The sequence below is a fragment of the Odontesthes bonariensis genome, chromosome 6 (assembly GCF_027942865.1).
Source record: "Odontesthes bonariensis isolate fOdoBon6 chromosome 6, fOdoBon6.hap1, whole genome shotgun sequence".
In the NCBI taxonomy this organism is placed as follows: Eukaryota; Metazoa; Chordata; class Actinopteri; order Atheriniformes; family Atherinopsidae; genus Odontesthes; species Odontesthes bonariensis.
In genome coordinates, this window is record NC_134511.1 from 14,637,261 (window position 1) to 14,655,372 (window position 18,112).

At 38.4% G+C, this 18,112-nt stretch overlaps 1 protein-coding gene across 1 annotated transcript in view; it reads right to left on the bottom strand.

Annotated features, from left to right (window-relative positions):
• Positions 1 to 250: 250 nt before the first annotated feature.
• Positions 251 to 18,112, bottom strand: part of tmem8b (transmembrane protein 8B) — a 38,202-nt gene continuing 20,340 nt past the window's right edge. Inside the window, exons 7-13 of the mRNA XM_075467506.1 lie at positions 17,365 to 17,461; positions 17,106 to 17,229; positions 14,264 to 14,406; positions 12,945 to 13,123; positions 10,617 to 10,763; positions 5,065 to 5,181; positions 251 to 1,358 (exon numbers count right to left, since the gene is read on the bottom strand). Of these exons, the coding sequence (XP_075323621.1) occupies positions 1,023 to 1,358; positions 5,065 to 5,181; positions 10,617 to 10,763; positions 12,945 to 13,123; positions 14,264 to 14,406; positions 17,106 to 17,229; positions 17,365 to 17,461 (1,143 nt within the window). The 3' untranslated portion in view covers positions 251 to 1,022. The remainder of the gene's footprint in view (positions 1,359 to 5,064; positions 5,182 to 10,616; positions 10,764 to 12,944; positions 13,124 to 14,263; positions 14,407 to 17,105; positions 17,230 to 17,364; positions 17,462 to 18,112) is intronic.

Below are 18,112 nucleotides of genomic sequence, written 5' to 3' on the forward strand. Positions count from 1 at the left end.
CTCTTCCAGAAGAAGAGAAAGGCCACATATCGACAGTGTGCTCTGAAGCTGCCTTCATGCTACTGAGTGTAGGAGAATTATTTATCTCTTGCTCTATTCCTGGGAGGATGCTGTTGACAGTGTCTCATCTCACTGTCTGAGAACCACTAGCTTCCATTAGGGCCAGGAATTGCAATATGATGTCTTTGTGAGAGATTTCACCAGTTGCACGGCATTTAAGAGCTTTGAATGGAGCAAAGTAATACTGAGGCAAAGAAAGAAAACATTTATTGTTCATGAATGCAGTGTCACACAGGTCCTGCCAGAGAAGAGCAGGGAGGTGAGGTCTTGGTTTGAGGTCTCTGAAGTATCCCTGCCTCCCCTCTTCTCTCTCAAGAACTTTGGAATTGCTCCCTCCACCAAAAAAAGGAGCACATTCGTGTAAAAGTGATACATTGCAGTTGCAAAGACAGTCTAACATTCCACATGACAACTAGGTTTTACATATGTGATGCCCACTGTTGTTTATATTGTTATAAAAATTTACAGAATAACATTTTTGTGTCTCAGTGCAAAAAGATATATCTCAAAACAACTTCAGAAAAGCCGTGCCCTTGATAAATGTCTAACTGTGTCCCCTGTTTCCCTGTGCCCCTACAATAAAGTAACTGGCCTGCTTACAAGACCAACAATAAATAACCAACAGAAGCAGTTTTACAGTCACCGTCAGATAGCAGCAGTGTTTCAGCTTTGACTTTTAAATACATATTCACAAACAACAGTGTGTCACTGTACACCCACATTTCATCAGAACTTTAACTATAGATAATAATAATTACATACTGACTGTAATAATCATGACCAGTACAACAAAAAAAAAATAATAATTCCAGTGAGTCACATCAGGGTTTTAAGTATTTACATTGTTTTTTTTTCTATTGTTTTTTTTCAAGTTCTGTGGCTTAATTTCCCATGTGTGAATTTCCCAAGTAAAAGAAGGCAATGAAGTGTCCCAAAGTAAAATGTTGGGAGTGGGGAATTTATCAGCTGGTACAGATGCTGTTGATGGATATGATGGCTGGGTCCACCAAGCCCAGCTCCTCGTGCTCGTTCACGCACAGCTGATAGCCGCAGCCCCGCTTACGCTTCAGTGGGGTCACCTTGGCGTCGGGTTTGGCGCGAGGCGGCAGGAGGAAACCCACGCTCCCTGCGATCAGCATGTGCCAGATACTGTGGATGTAGAAGTAGTTCTCCTCTGTCTCCACGAAGGCGTACAGTGCCACGGCAGATGTGGCGATCATAGTGCCCGGGAAGAGAAAGAACACCCAGCGCTTCCAGGTGGGCGGGTAGCAACGTCTGCGACGGATGGTGCGCACTGTCTGATAGGACAACACACATATGAAAAATGTTTTAATGTCAGATAAGACTTTTCTGACATTATCAGAATGATATCTTAAAGGTCCAACATCCCATCATATTGTAATTACATCAGCAGGCTTTTCACACTCATGGTCTCAAACCTCTATTATCTATATGCTGTCCTCTGAGAGCTGTCACCTCTAACAAAACCCCAAGGTTTATTTGTAAATGGTTGAAGCAAAATCAGATCAAGACCAACTGGATGCTACAACGGAAATTGTTAAGTTAATGTGAAAGCATGTCACATGGAGTTGCATGTTGGGACAGGAGGGACGTCTTGTGAAGAACATTCTCTAGTGCTCTGCGCTTGCCTGATTAGCGTTGGTTTAGTTTGGTTAAAAAGTTGGTCAAAATGCTCAAATCTGGCGGGGAGAGAATGAGATGGTAAATGAGAGAGGACAAAGACCCTGAGAGAAATTGAATCACAGTGCAAAGGAACAAGACAAACAACAAAGTTGGACAGGATCACTGACCCCGATGTACCACCTCCGCTCAGATTCCTTCAAATTAAATCAGACGCAGTGGAAGTTATAAATCCAAGGAAGCTCATGAAGTTTTTTTAGTGAGTGTGTTTAAGATCTGCTAATTAACAAGCCACTGTTGTCCCACAGTCTGATTCCCAGTTGACAGAATTGTTTCTCAAATACGATGTTGAAAAGAAATGGACTGAGGCAAACAAACCCAATATTCTTGCTGAATGGGAGGATATTGTCATCAAAAAAATCCAAGTTATCAAATTTTCAAGTTTTCGGCTCCTCAAAAGCAAGGAATGCATGTAGATTATTATGTTCACTCTTGAAGCTAACAATGCCTATTGTGTTTGACATACTTTGCATTGTGCAGGCTTTTTAGAGTTAGCAGGTCTAGCGAGGAAATAATGGTGGACAATGAGGCAAAGGCTCAGAAGCTTTTTTTTTTTCATTTGTCATCTGAGGGTGGCATTATAAGAATGTGCTACAAGGTGACTGAAGACAGGCCTGGACTACAAATGAGGCTTTTCAAGCTGTTCAGCAGGAGTATCTTACAACATGTGAGATACTATGACACACGGAAGGAAAGGATATCATTAAAAAAACCTGACCGCTCTGACGTTTCATTAAAAGTCATTAAAATTTTTGAGAGTGGGATTTCAGTGAAGGATGAGCAGGAACTCTTTAATTGCAGGATATATGTCTCAATTTGTTTTATTGTCTGGAATTTGTATTCACACCTAATAGTGAAGCAAAAAAAAACATTACACTAATCAGCGGATGAATTAGTGTCTGGCCAGTCATTGCTTTATCTATTTTGTCATCTCTGCTTGTGCTCTTTTTGGCAGTAAGTGGATATGATGCCTCTATATGCTTAGTTGCGAGAATGTGCTCATTCTCTCCCTAAAGCTACCCAGAAATGCAGCGTGCACATCATAAAAAGACTTTTTTATATATTTGATTTTATCGGGTCTATTTTCATCGGTTTGTGAACACTGATTGTACCCCCACCGCCCCACCCACACACACACAAAATGTTACCATATAAAAGCTTATATTATCAGGGAAAATGCAAACTGTTCATGAGTGGCAAAAATAATTGCAAATATTCTTGCAGGAAATGTCTGTAGTCAAGTTATTATGATTAAGTTATTTCAGATTAAAGACTAATGATCTGTGGAAAGCCAAGTGAAGGAAATCACTATTTGTTTTTCCCAAGTCCCTTTGGAACTGCATTTTTTTCATGTTAAAGCAAACATTACAGACCAGGATGGTATTTTCACGTTCGAGTCAGGGATCTCATTTAGTCTGGTGTATTAGGGATATTTGGCATTGACTGATCTGAAACTCTCCTCTTCCGCATACTGCTAATGACACCCTTGCACAGCAGCAGACACTCTGTGCCCGCCGCTTCACTGATCTAATTCGGTTGTGTCTGGGAATATTCAGAATGCCAAGCTTTGCAGAAGCATGACAAGCTGAAATGAAAGGGCTCTTGTAGAAAATGTATGGTGCTCAAAGTGAGAGGCGCAGCACCGAGGAAAGACTGCTGGAATGCAGACATACTCTGTTGAACAGCTTATAAATGATTAACTGTCAAGTAATCAAAGCATGAGGCCACGTTTATCTTTAAAAACTGCAACATTAGCATGAGATCCGAGTGTTTTTTGTTTTTTTTTCCCGTTTCTATTTTTTATGATGGAAAAGTTGCTCGGTGGAGTTTTGTCTTTCAGCAAGCTGGTGTGTGGTCTCATTGGGAAGATTAGAAATTATGTCTAAAGATTCATACATCCCTTCTGTTAATGTTGCCACAATATGCAAGACCATGATGTTTGCACTTTTTATTTGCCACATAACATGTGTCAACAAGCCATCTATAATTGAATTACAAAGCCAATACCTAAAGCCTTCGGTTGTGCCATCAATTGTAATGTGTTAATCGGGGAAATGCACGTTTTACACGGTGGAATTAAACAAAACTGGATCTTCCCATATTTCTGTAACCTCCATCCTCTATCCTCTAGCTCACAGAAAGATAACTCTCAAAGCTGAAAGCCCCGCACTTCATTTAATGCAAAGCTTTCTCCAAGGAAACCACAAACCTTGCTTCCATACTCATGTGAGAGTTTGGTGTTAAAGGCTCTATTTTTTCCAAGAACCTTGTCTGAAAGACTATTATTTTTTATCTTCCCAGTTCAGGGAGCAAATTATGATTCAAAGAGTCAGTGAAAGTACGAGCAGAGCTATAATGGAACTACGACCCATGACTAATACCCCAAAGCTGAAAAACTTTTAAAGCCTCCTGTATGCTAATGTAAAATAGCTTCATTGGTCAGAAACCCACAGTTTTTAGCCACACACACCTTCCAGCTGTCTGTTTGCCTAAGTGAGGGACAGTGCAGACATGTTTTGTCTGGATATTTCAGCAGGCTTTACCATGAATTAATTAATTCACAGACCATGAATTAATTAGTATATTAAATTAACTAAATTTAATTTTGTGGGAATGTGAAATATATATATGTGTGTGTGTGTGTGTTATAATTGCAAAAGAGTTTGGTTCTAAAATGGTATTACCAGACCATAAAGCAGTCTGCTGAGCAATGCTGATCCAATCGTACCAGAATATTTGCTCACATGTCAAATATGTAGTCATTTTACATTCCAGGTTTAAACGATTGTGTGATCACAGCTTTTTGTTGGCAGTTGTTTTTTGAAGGGTCACATGATAGGAACCACGACCAATTAATATCAGACTGTGCGTCTGTGACAAGTACAAATTTCTAACCCTCACCATTTATTTGTTAACATCTAAACCTACCCATGTACTCCTAACTCTTACCATCATAAAAGAACTGAGGAAGGAAAATGTATTGTACAATTGTTGAGGTTTATGTTTATGTTTATGCATTTAGCACATGCTTTTATCCGAAGCAATTTAGATCTTATGCTTATGAGATCGCACTGGCTGTGCATATCTGTAGTTATCCTATACACTTGAAATGTAAAATTCTCTTAAACTTTTAAATGCAATTCAGAAAGCTTCTCCTAACCTTTTAGCTTCTCTCCTGCGCTGCTACAACATGTACATTTTCCCTAAAAAAAAAAATCAATGAATCTGGACTACTCTTCAACTGATGAGTAAATATCAGAGTAAGAAAATAAAAATGATTCTAAGAATAAAAGTTTCCCTTACCCACGCCACGGCCATGATGCCCAGAGCGAACAGGCTGGGTCCCAGCAGGTTCCACAAACCATGACGGTCCAACTGCAAAGCCATGGACAGAGACATCGCCCCCAGCAGATACAGCACCTGCACGAAAACCACACAAATCAATACTTGCCCTCCATAAACACTGTCAACACCACTACATCACAGCAAATAAGAGAGGGATTTTGTGGTGAAGCAACACCGCAAAGCTACTGGTGTTGCTTTCTGAAAATTGTGATCTTTGTACAATATATGTTAGTAAATGCTTTCTAAATACATATCTAATCGCATAAAAACGACTGGTAAATATTAAACCACCAAGTGTCATTTCAGTATGTGGATAATGTTACTTTTCCCCATTGCAAAAAGAGGATAATAATTCAATCAACAGTAAGCTGTACAATCCTTACAGCAGTTATTTGGGGCTATAGTTACCATGGTAATACACTATCAGTTTTAGCTTGTTGCTGGCTTTGTTAGGTTAACCAGCTATGTCATTTTCACACAGTTTTCCTCATTATAAGACCAAACTTGTAAAGAGCTGATAACCCACTCAAGATATATTTTTGTGTTTATATTGTGTGCATTTGTGTTGTTTTTAAAACTTTTTATGCTCACTCAGATCTGGGTTTAGTCATGTCTATCTCATTTCAGACATCTTTTTTTTCTTTGAGTGTAATTTATTTTGTTTTTCCTTGTAATATTTTTGTTTCTCTGGGTGGTCATTTTGTGTATCTGATGTTCTTTTGTGCCTCTGATTGGTTGTTTCGCATCCCTTTTTGGTCATTTATATTTCTCTGTGGTCATTTTCCGTGCTCTTATCCTCTTTTTGCATCTCTTTGTGATTATTTGGTGTCTCTGAAGATATTTTGCATCTGACAAGTTAGCATCTAATTCAGGGATCTCAAACTCCTGTTCTCGAGTTCTGCTGTCCTGCAGGTTTTAGATGTTTCCCTGCCTCAACACACCTGATTCAGATCGATGCCTCATGAGTTGGTATGAGTAGAATTTAACAATCTTTTCAAGAGATCCATTTAATCTGAATCAGGTGTGCTTAAGCAGGGAAACATCTAAAACCTGCAGGACAGCGGCCCTCAAGTTCGAGTTTGAAATCCCTGATCTACTTTGATTCATTTTCACCCATTTATCATCATTTTGTGTCTTGTGGTCTTTTTGTCTCCATTTGTGATAATTTTGTGTCTCGCTGCAGTCATTATGGAGCTCTGTGGTCATTTGACTCACAAGTTACAACCCATCAAAAACAATGTTGACAGTTACTTAAAACACCCACAACTAGAGCTGGCTTTCATTAACGGTAGGACTGTGACACAAAAATTGAAAGCCTCTCATTATGTAAATATGCCACCAGTTTAATGTGCCAGTGGGGAAATGGTCGTTACAGAAAACTACCGCATCTATTGAGCTAAGGTGAAACACCAGAGGGTATTTTAAAGTGCTACTAGAGTACTGTATCATGTTATATGGTAAATATATGAGTCACAGTATGACATATCTTTATTATTTTTATTTATTATTTATTTATTTTATTTTTTTGTTAAGCCTAAACTTGGACATATAGCCACAGGATATGGAATTGAAAGAAAAATAAGGGGGAAAAAAAGTCAATAAGCTGTGTACATATGCTTTGGGAAGACTTCAATCTGCTCAAGATGTCTGGGGTCTGTATTCTTCTGGCTGGTGGGTGATGTGGGGAGAAATTGTGGATCTTTGAATGGAGAGGGGATGACCTGCCTGCAGGAGAATAGGACTAATTGGCACAGACTAAGGAGGAGAGGAGCAGCGTGGTGCAGCCTGAGAACTCTGTGCAGCTACAGTCATCAGTCATACTGTGCTGCCAGATCATACAGAGGCACCCAAACATGCATGCACTGTACACAGGCATGAACGCACTGACACTCAAAGACGAGAGTTTTTACTGTAATGAATCATTACCTGTCATTGTGACAGACGAGGGGATAAAAAAATCTGGTGCAAGCCTATTTTTATCGGTCACATCCATTATAATACGCACCAATATGCAGTAACACGTTCTTATATGGTATTCACAAATGTGTGGATTGCATCATGCCTATTGGCAGTGTTATAAGTTCAAAGATGTCTACAGTCACTGAACATTAATTAATATAGAAAAATTGGCAACCCAGCTTTTAAGCTAATCTCGTGGTCATTTGTTTAATGAAAGATCATAGAGTCCATTAAGAATTTAATAATGTTGAAATCTTATCGTTGCACCACAAGCTTTTATAGGTCATTGCTCAGACTTTATTGGTCTGTACATTCTTCCAATCTACTTCCATTACTGACTGCCTCTTAGATACCTAATAACACTGTTGATTTGCTGAGCTCTTTGTCAATCATTGCATAGCTTTTCTTTTCAACTTGGATTTCAGAGGGATTTCTCGTAAATTCTGTAGTAAATTCATAAATATATATATATATATATATATATATATATATATATATATATAATAATCTATATACTGCATTTTCCAATAACACAACAAAGTAGATGGTCCAAAAAAAACATAATAAGCACAAAGACAATCAGTAGTTTGTAATCCTCAAATAAAAACATTATGTGGCTAATTTTCTATGACTGTCTCAAGACCCATATTTTTCCTGTTGTATCAAAATGTCGGCAATGAAAACAATGTTATTGTACAGTACTGTGCAAAAATCTCAAGCTACTTCTCATTTCTTTATATATTGCCAGGTAAATGGGAAATAGATACAGGCGTTTACTGAAATATATTATTCTTCAACACAACCCGAACCCTCTTAAACTTTCTTGTCATTTCTTGAAGTATTCTTCACGAATAGTTCTCCAGGCTTCTCTGGCTCTTCTTTGGATGTCGGCTGCTTTTTGTTCTGTTCACTGTCAACATGATCCCACACTGCTTCAATAATGTTGAGGTCCGGGCTCTTGGGAGGATTCATCACTCCATAACCACTGATTTTCAATCCAGTTCTTGTGTCATTTAGTATACATCAGCCTTTTCTCCCCATTTCTTTTCCCAAAGAATGGCTTCTTGGGAATCACTCTTCCATGGAACCCAGTTCTTATGAGGCTTCAGTGAGCAACTAAAGGCTCAGATTCATCTCTAAAGTCGTGTGTCAGGTGTTTGCTTTATTCCTTTATCTTACAGACATCCCCAGGCACAATTTCTCCAAGTATTAGTCTTTTCTAGGCCACTTATCTTGTACTTGACTTGTCCAGTCTCTTATATCTTTTTAAGGACACACAGCACATGCTGAGATATGCCAGTTTTTCAGCTAATAGCTCTTTGGGAATCATCTTGTTAGTGCAAAAATACTATTTCTTGAGGGTCAAACTGTGTTGTAGATATAACTAAAAAAATGGGAACAAATGTGTTATGTGTCTTTGTGACAGGCTGCTGATAACAAAGTGCTCAAAAAAGATGGAATTCTAATTCAAGTATTATTCTCTAAAAAAGACACAGTTGTTATCTGAGATGACGCAAAATTGCTTGACCTTTAAGCTAGGTACCTGTTTCATGTTTTAATAATGTTACGCGGCTCAGCCAAAAAAAATAAAACATTCACATTTGGCAGTCAGGTACAAGGGCCAGACTGAAAATGAGTGACAAAGCAGCCAATGTCCAAAGAAAAACTTTGAAAGACCTTCAGAAAGCTTGGAGAGCCATTGCTCAAGACCATTTAGAAAATGAAAATAAAAGTCTAGCTCCTTCATGTCAAAATAAAAAGAAATGAGGGGTGGCTCAAGACTTCTGTGCAATACTTGTAGCTGCATCAAAGATTAGAATAATTTTCACTTAAATGGAGTGATGTGATTCAGATTAAACAGCCTTTAGCAAGCTGAAGCTAACAAATTAAGCTTTCTATGTGCGAATTGAAAACAAAATAAGCTTCCACAATGTTCTGCTGACATATTTGTGAGGACTTAAAGGGCTTTTTGGATCCAACAATCACATGTGTGCTGCACATACACAATGTAAGGTGATGCTGGGACCCTCTACTGCTGCTATGGGTGTGGACACGAACAAACATACACACAAGCACACAAAATGTCTTATTCAAGTGCACAAGCGTACACAGTTGCTCTTCCCAGTCCTGACATGTGCGATTTGATTAGTGACTGCATACTGCAGCACTAAGCAAAAATGAAAACCCAAGAGGACAGCAGATGTTCATACTCTACCTCCCTCCCGCAACCCCTCTGCCTCTCACCACTCCCCTCTCTCTCTGTCTCATTTATGGACAGGGACACACATTCACACTTACACACACACACACTTTTTCCTCAGACTGCTCCATATTGGTGTGCAGCCAAAGGGTAACCCAGGGAGAAGGTGCACCTGCTAGTGTTTATCCTCCACAATGTGTCAACAACCAGAGAATTCAGCGCCACGCTCCGCTGATTCTAACGCACTGATCTTTTCATTTACATCTAAGATTTGATGCATATGTGAGACTTGTTTTTTGGTTCTGGAGACCTCTAATCTCTCTTTGTTCAGGGCTTTGTTCATTCTGTCAGACACTGACATCTCAGTTTAGGTGCCTCCAGCTGACTTTACAGTTTAAATGCATTCAGGTCCAAACAGGTCTAAGTCTAGATGTTGGAAACACAGGTAACATCTAACAACAACAACAACAACAACAACAAAAAATCATACAGCTTGTTTTGCTTGTCTGAATTTTAAAAAGAAACTGCTTTCCAACCACACTGAGCCAAAGCCTCTGGCCATTGTTAGACTATGCAGCAAAATCTCACATTTTACACAATGTGTATGCAGTTAAATCCAATGGCGAAGAAGATGCTCTGACAAGCCTCAACACAACAAATCATGTAGCATATGTGTTTACTGAGACCTATTCAGATATCAAAAACATAGGATTAAGGGCTCCATTAGTGTCCTAATGTGATGGCATTCTGTTTGATACACTTGTGTGTCACTTTTATGTTCATGATCCTCACAGCTTTAGTCAGATGAGAGAGCCACAGTTAGCGCACAACAGTTGCAATTCGTACAAGACTGGACTGAACATCAAGTGGGTTATGAGGCATGAGATCAGAGTCCTCTTACTGAGACATTTCATATTGGCGTGACAATCAATATTAGCCTGACAAATGCTCTGTAGATGTAAAAAACATATTGGTGATGGATGGGTGAAGTTTAAAACATTGCTTTTCGACATGTTTGAGCTTCTTGAATAAAAAAAACATTCATACATTATTAAAACAAATGTAGAATTCTAAATAATATAACAGAAAGCACTTATGTCAACTTTAGATTAAAAGCAAGCATTTTAATGTTTAGAAAAATTAGGTTCCCTTCTCCTAAGGCTCTCAAAGATCCATTGACTTCTAATGCAAATATACAAGTTTTGTTGGAACAAAATGGAGATTCAGTCTACGTTCCAGAAAAAAATGTTGTCTTCACTGAGTATAATTTGATAAACTACTCTTCCTTCAACATACTTTCATGTCATGCACTGACAGTTGATTTTCATTCTGAGTTACAATAGAAACACACCTGTTTGATGATGGACTTTAGCCTTGCCATAGCAATGACAGTGACCCACACTGACATAAGCGACCCGAGGAAGTCACAGAACTGCAGGACGTCATACTCCATAATGCAAAAGACCACAATACCGGGCTGGTCACATGCATGGTAGAACTGTGGGAGGAGATGGAAAAGACAGCGGTTATACCAGCCAAAAAAACTCAAATATACTGCTATAAACAGCAAATTCTGTAAAAAATAAGAACTTTGTTTTTGTTTTGTAAAAAATAACAAATTTTATATTGACTCTACACTTTGTACACCACAGTTGTACCCATTGATACGAATTGGACACATAAGTTATTATTTTAACCTGACAAACAGCTAACTGCTAACATGCACAAGAGATGATTGTTTACACAGCCCAACAATTCACTTACATGTCATTGCCGCTCAGTCACAAACAAAACATGAGCTGGACATTCTAAACTAATCTCAACTTTTTGTAACATAATTTGACTGTACGGTATCATTCTAAGTCAGCATTTTCAATAAATCTTTCTGGAGTATAGAAAAGTAAATACAGGCATTATACTTTCCATATATGGCAAAGAAAACTATCTTTAAACCCTTCTGAAGCAGAAGTCAACTAAGAAGACCGCCAATAATACATCCATTTAGGTAACTTCCTTTTCTTTTTCCATTGTAATTTCATCCAAATGCTTTTCATCAAGCAAACAAATCTATGACCTTAATGAGGTACTGATTCAAAGTTCATGCTACATGGTTAGCGAAGTGCTATTTACATAAGTATCTCTTATCTGTAGAGCCCAAGACTGTTCATGTTGGCTTTAAAGTTGTGAAGTTGTTAGTATTTGAATGTAAGGATGTATTTCAAGTGAAAAAAAAAATTAGCAACTACTTTAAAGGAGCAAGCATGAAGCATCTTTATTCAACAAAAACACAGGTCTTGCGAGTTTAACCATTTCCATTACTATAGAAGTTAGAGAAACAGATGCAAGTCATCTGCATAGTATGAAATTCTTAAACTCTTCATTACTAATGATTAAATTAATCATTTGCTAAATATCAAATTAACAATCTTAATTTGAATCCACCACGATCAACTGGATTATTGACTCCCTGACAAACAGACCACAGTTTCTGTGACTGAGGAGTTGAGTCTACAAAGGTGTCACCCTCGGGGAGAGTATTCTTTGAATTTCTCATCACTCTATATACCTCAGACTGTCAGTATCACTCAGATTCCTGTCTTCTGCAGAAATACTCAGATGAGTCTGAGCATGTGGGTGGTATAAATGATGAACAAGAGTACATGAGACTGGTCATCCACTTTGTGGCATGGTGTGGGAACAATCATCTTAATTTTAAAGTAAACAAGACAAAGGAGAGGACTGTTGATTTTGGGAGGGTCAGGAATAAGCCAAAAGCTATTACGTTCTGGGAGAAGAGGTGGAGATGGTGGAGTACTACAGTTGTCAGGCTGTTCCCTTGGAGAGCCTACTGGCTTGGAAATGCAACACTGAGACTGTCTACAAGAAGGAACAGAGTAAACTTTATTTATTGAGGAAGCTTAGGTCCTTCAATATTTGCACTAAGATGCTGCATATCTATAAGTCTGTTGTGGAGAGTTCAATCTGCTGTGCAGCCATCTGTTTGGGCAGCAGCATCAGAGCCATTGGCTCAGAAGTAAAACAAACTGAAAGAGATAGCTGGCCCTGTGCTGGGGACTGCTCTGGAGCCCCTGATGCTGCTTATGCAAAGAAAAATGTTGTAAAGCTGCTCAACATAATGGATAACTCTGGACCCTCTAGGTAAGATAGTGATCAAACAACAAAGTATGTTTAGTCAGAGGATTCTTCAGCTCTGAGGAAACACAGAACCTTAGAGATCATTCCTGCACACAGCAATGACTCTAGAACAACTTATGACTGTTTCTGATTCTTTATGATGCTAATTTCATAACAATTAAAAATATCATTCAGTTCACGTTCAGTTTAATTAAATGAAATTGGTTTACCATCATAAACGGTTGCTTTAAGCATTCTTCAACCATCATTTGTTCTTGACTCTCACGAACAGTTAGCTGAACATCCTAACACTAGAGGTAGCAATCTGTATTACATCCTTGTGCCCATGTCCAATACATGAAATTATGATGATCATGATCCAAGATTCTTTTCAGCCAAAGTCACCAACTTTATTTCTATTATGTTTCATTAAAGAGCAGCTGAATATGAATCAGCAGTGCAACCCTCCAGTTGTTTGGCCTCATATCCCCTCAGGCATTAAAATTCCTTTAGTCACTATTTTGATATATTAGAAGTTACTCACAGTGGAGAAGAACATAGTGAAGATGTACACTGAAGCCTCCAGTAGATAGTGGCTCCGAATGGCGATGGCCACCGGCGGGACAAACATCAAATTACTGAGACAGAGCAGAAGGGTGGAGAGGAGCTGGAAACTGTAGGAGTAGGCTTCCGAGTTGTCAGTGCATCCCCAGCCATTCCAGCCTAATACACACAACAAACACACGGTGAGAACGGAAAGATGACCTAAGAAAGATCAAATAGAAATTTCATGTGTGAAAAAAAAGAAAAGAAAGGGTTTTGTCTTCCTTGAACTCTAAATACATTTTCTTGTTAATTAAACTGTTTTGATACCTTATTTATTTAATCAATGGTATCTCTTAAAAAGTGTGCATGTCCTGATGAAACGAATGTATCATTTGTCTTTTATTAAATATAATAAAACATATTTGTGTGAAGTTCTTGATCCAGCAGAATAGAGTCTCTTTGCGTGAACTCCCTTCTGTTTTAACACATCCCTGCTTTGTCACATTGGAACCTTATCAAGTGGTGGATTGGATAAGACAGAGCTGATTAAATATTCGTTAGCACTGTTGAACAGAGGTTTTGCAGAATGAAACGAGCCAAGGGCAAGAGCTGAATGCAGACTGCCTGCCAGGAAGCAGAGACACACATGAAGTATGACAATGAATTTAACTGAAGAGTAGCGGGCTCCAATAAAAGAAGATCAAAGGCAGGATTTTTAAAAAAGCCTCAGAGGGCATGCTTTGTTTAGCTTCATAAGCTCATCTTTATTGAAAAGCTGTTCTAATTAAGAGCATGTTTTATTGTCTTATCAAAACAGCTTATATGAGATTAATGCAAGGCCACATTGGACAGTGGTAGGGGTTGTACAATTCAATTGCAGTATTGTCAGTTCAGTTCTGGAAAATTACTTATGCCATCCCACCTGGCTCTCTCCCATTTTCTTGTCACTCTGCATGATGTATTTTCCGACAAATTAGAAATTCATTGCAGTGGTGATGACCCCATTTCCTCACAGAAAGTTTCATCTCATCATCGTGCAAGCAGAAAAATCTTCTGACTGCTGAAAATCAAGTCATCATCAAGTAATCATTAATTTATGGTCACACTTTCTGCTCATTATTAATTGCTAATTTATAAATAAGGGAACTGTTGAATCAAATCCAAAGAAGACATCCGGAGACGACCTAATCTAAATTTAGCTCACAGTGGGCGCAAATTCAGATCTACAAGCGAGGAGGGAAAGAGCTTTTCATGTCAGCCTGACAAATACACTGACACTGTGCTGCATTGCAACACAATCTCTACATAAATCGTTACCTGCTTTGCATTCACATGCAGCATAAAGGTAGTTGTTGGTGCGTAGAAGCTTGCACTGTCCGTATGTCCCGCAGTCGTTGATGCACGGGGTGAGGTATGATCGCATATACACCTCTGCAGTAACATTGGTGCACACCTCGAACCTGTAAAAAGGCGAACGCAGCAGTCGGAGATGGAGGTGTTATCATCATGAAATTTTTGCTGATGATTAATTACTCCACAAATAATGGTGTTAACAAATTAATCTCTCTGTTAATCACATCAAACTATTATATCATTAGCCAAACATTAAATATGATAGTACGCCTTTAACAACTTGTTTGCACTAATTATTTCTTTTTTAGAATTCAGTCATAAGACTGCAGGGCCAAAGCTCTGGCTGCAGCCGTCTTTTCAATTTTAGTGAATTGTATGGGTTTACGGATGTGTATCTTTTTTCTTTTTTTAATGAGTAGTATCAGCACTTTTAGCCACAGCCTTTTGCTGTTAGTCTGGCAACTTGCCTCTTAAAATTTATTGATTAGGCTCTTAGATTGGAATATAAATGTGCGCAGGATATTTATGTCAACTGATGCTTACTGAAATCAGTTCATGGTGATCCCGTCACTGTTGGTCATTATCTATCAAAATGGCCAGTTTGTCAATTATTTTGGTTACTGGCTATTTTTATAGTAATGAACATACACACAACAGCCTCCACAGTGTCTAATGTTTACTGTTATCTCATCTTAATTCATTACATTTCACTGAATAATATGGCAATTTGTAGCCTTGCAGAGAATTTTGTGTTGTCAAGTTGTTTTTGGTTTTTCACAAGTCGTACTTCATTTGGGTTGCGTAATCTCCAAATTCATCGAGGAAATACAAAAGCTAATTTCTGAAAACTATTTCTGTTGTACACAGGACGAGCAATGAAACAAGAGTTCTACTTGTTCAACAGTTACTTAGTAATTTAATTAATTAACTCAAATTAAGTTTTTTTTTCACATTGCTCTATCTGCAGTTCGTGAGAAGAGTCTCTTCCACTTTTTCTTCATAGCCATTTAAAACAATTCAAGGCATTAAAGAAGTTACTGCTACAGTCTGCAAAGTAGCAATTGCACATGAATGAATTGATGATTTCTTTATCTCTTGCATTTCGTGGGGATTCAAAGATAATCAATAACAGAGAATGAAACTCCTGGAGGCAACAAATCTGTTTGTCTTTCCCCACCTCACAGTTTTTTAAAATCACACCTTTGTCCGCTTCTTTAATAATTGCGGACGTTAAGAGTAGCTGTCAATCGCAATAGCACTTCTCTTCTCTAGCCAGACTGAACTGATTTAGCATGTGTATAAGTGGGAAATCTAACACATAGCAATGTGAATGCTGTCACTGTTTTCATACCTCAGCTTAGCTTTAATGTGAAGATGAGTATGTGTCTCACACCATCTGTTATTATCTGTTATTCAAATTCAATTGGAAGTCTCAAGAGGACCAGAAAAAAAAGAACTGCCTAATTTCATTCTGTTCACATTTTTTTGGGCTAATAAAGGTTCAGCGAAACAGCTCAATCTGCTGATTTGCTAATACTTAATAACTTGTGAAAAAGCTTTGGACGATTTAATGGAAACATTCCCCATCCTCCAGCCGACATCTCTCACAGTGACTTTAAACAGTACTCAGTACATGAGGGGGTTAGAAAATGTTGGATAATGCAAGATACTATCTAGCCCACAAACTATAGGAGCTATGCCCTTTACAAAAAGGAAAACCCGCCTGGCAGTTTGCTCTGCTTAATGTACTCAAGATGGAAGAAAAAAATACAGTCTACCCCATTTACAATAATATCCCCCTGTGTGATTGAAGATAGCTTGGAGAAAATGATGACATTTCACCTTTTACATTTTAGGAAAGACAGAAATTTATGTTCATGTTTGAATCATTTTTAACTGTTTTTCCATGTGAGGTGGGCACCAGAGGACAAATCAGTCTGCTGGGTGACGGATGGGAAGAAATGTGGTTGAATAGCGTGGTTTCTACATTAGCGTGCTAAATTATTAATCTTGATAAACAAAGTAGGGATTGTTATTTGAAGATGTGTTATCGGAAATATCATGCATCCTATTTTGCAATTGTCTTTTATGTTTGACAGCAAATATTGTCTCCCAAAGGTTGCCGAGGGGTGTTGGTACCAAGCCGAAGAACTGATTATGAGATAGTCAAAAATTTATGAGCAACAGAGAACCAACTCGTTTCAGTGAATTTCTGCTTGTAAATCACATTTTTAAGACTTTCTGGGTTGAGCACTACAGGGAACACAATTTACACTCTTGTTTCCGCTTTAAAGGCGCAGTTGGATATTTTGGGAAATGTGTTTATTCGCTCTCCTGCCAAGACTTGGATTAGACGATAGACACCCCTCTTGTGTTATCAGAAGGATTCTCATCTTTAGACGGAGCAGTGTGCTCCTGTTTTTCCAGTCTTTTTGCTAAGTTTTCTGGCAAAAGTCACATTTTTGAAAAAAGCACTGATTGTCTACATCAAGTCACAACTGCAAATTATTTTTTTTCCAAAGGAGTCAGAATATTCCATGAACGACTTAAAAACTACAACAATTAGGTTAATGGGCAACAGGTCAGTAACATTATTGGGTATAAAAAGAGCACCTCAGAGAGGCAGAGTCTCTCAGAAGTGGATTTGGAAATGATTGCATTCTGGTTTTATTTACATTTTACACACAGCGTACACAAATGTTTTGGAATTGGAGATGTAATTCTTTTATCCATTTCTTTGTCATAGATTTTTCATTTAACTCAAGTCAGGATTTATTTCCTAATGAAACCGTATGGTCTGTCTCACCCATGTTCTGTGCCACACAGGGAGCGAAGACTGAGGTACCAAGTTCCTGTCTGTGGGTAGGGAATTCTTAGTTTGGTGATATTAGAAGATACATTCACAGACAGGGAAAACCCAGCCACCGATTCTGAGGAAAAACAGACCAGAAAATAACAATGAGTTTGACTGATACAGTTTTAACTTTACAGAGAAAAAGCCAGATAATTGGGAAAATTTAATGTTACAAGTTTAGGCTATTTTGTCAAAGTTAAATTTGACATACCTGATTCACATTTCAATGATGAGTTTTCACGCAAGAATAGAGGCATGCCATGGTTCAGGCAGCCGAACACTGTGAGATTAGCTCCTTTCAGCGTAGACTGAGAAAAACAAAAAAAACAAGCAAACGTCAATCACCTGTATAACCACTGCCCATCTGGTGCCATCGTGTTGGTGAGCTTACACTGTTCATGACTACCACAGGCCTCTCTTCTCCTTAGCCATGAGACAGTCAACTTTAAAACTAACAAATCAAGTGAGAGCACTCTCCTTCTGTCTGCCAGAGGCATCTAAATGAAGATGTTGGCAGTTTATATCCTTAAAGCATCAATTATACATTACCATGCACATGCATTAAAAAGAATCCAGGGGAATTATTCAAGCGATGGGAGCTGCATATGCTAATATAAAGTGGCTCAATCTGCAGAGAGTTGAATGGAGGGCCCTGCAGTATGGTTTGATGTATCAGCAGAAGAACAACAGGCGCACAAATAACAGTTAAAACATTTTTTTTTTAAATGGATGCCTTCACAACGCATCAATGCACACTCAAGCACCTTATCTGACACTTCGCAAGTTTTAAATGCCTCTTTACTTAGTCACAATGTCTCTGTCTTTTGGAGTGAAATGTAGGTGCAGCCGAGCGATGAGGTGTTTTTCAACAAATGTGAAAAACTTTCAGCTGAGTTACTAAACTAGAAAGTGCCCTTGAATTCAGAATAAGTCCTTCTATCACAGACAAAACTTTACAG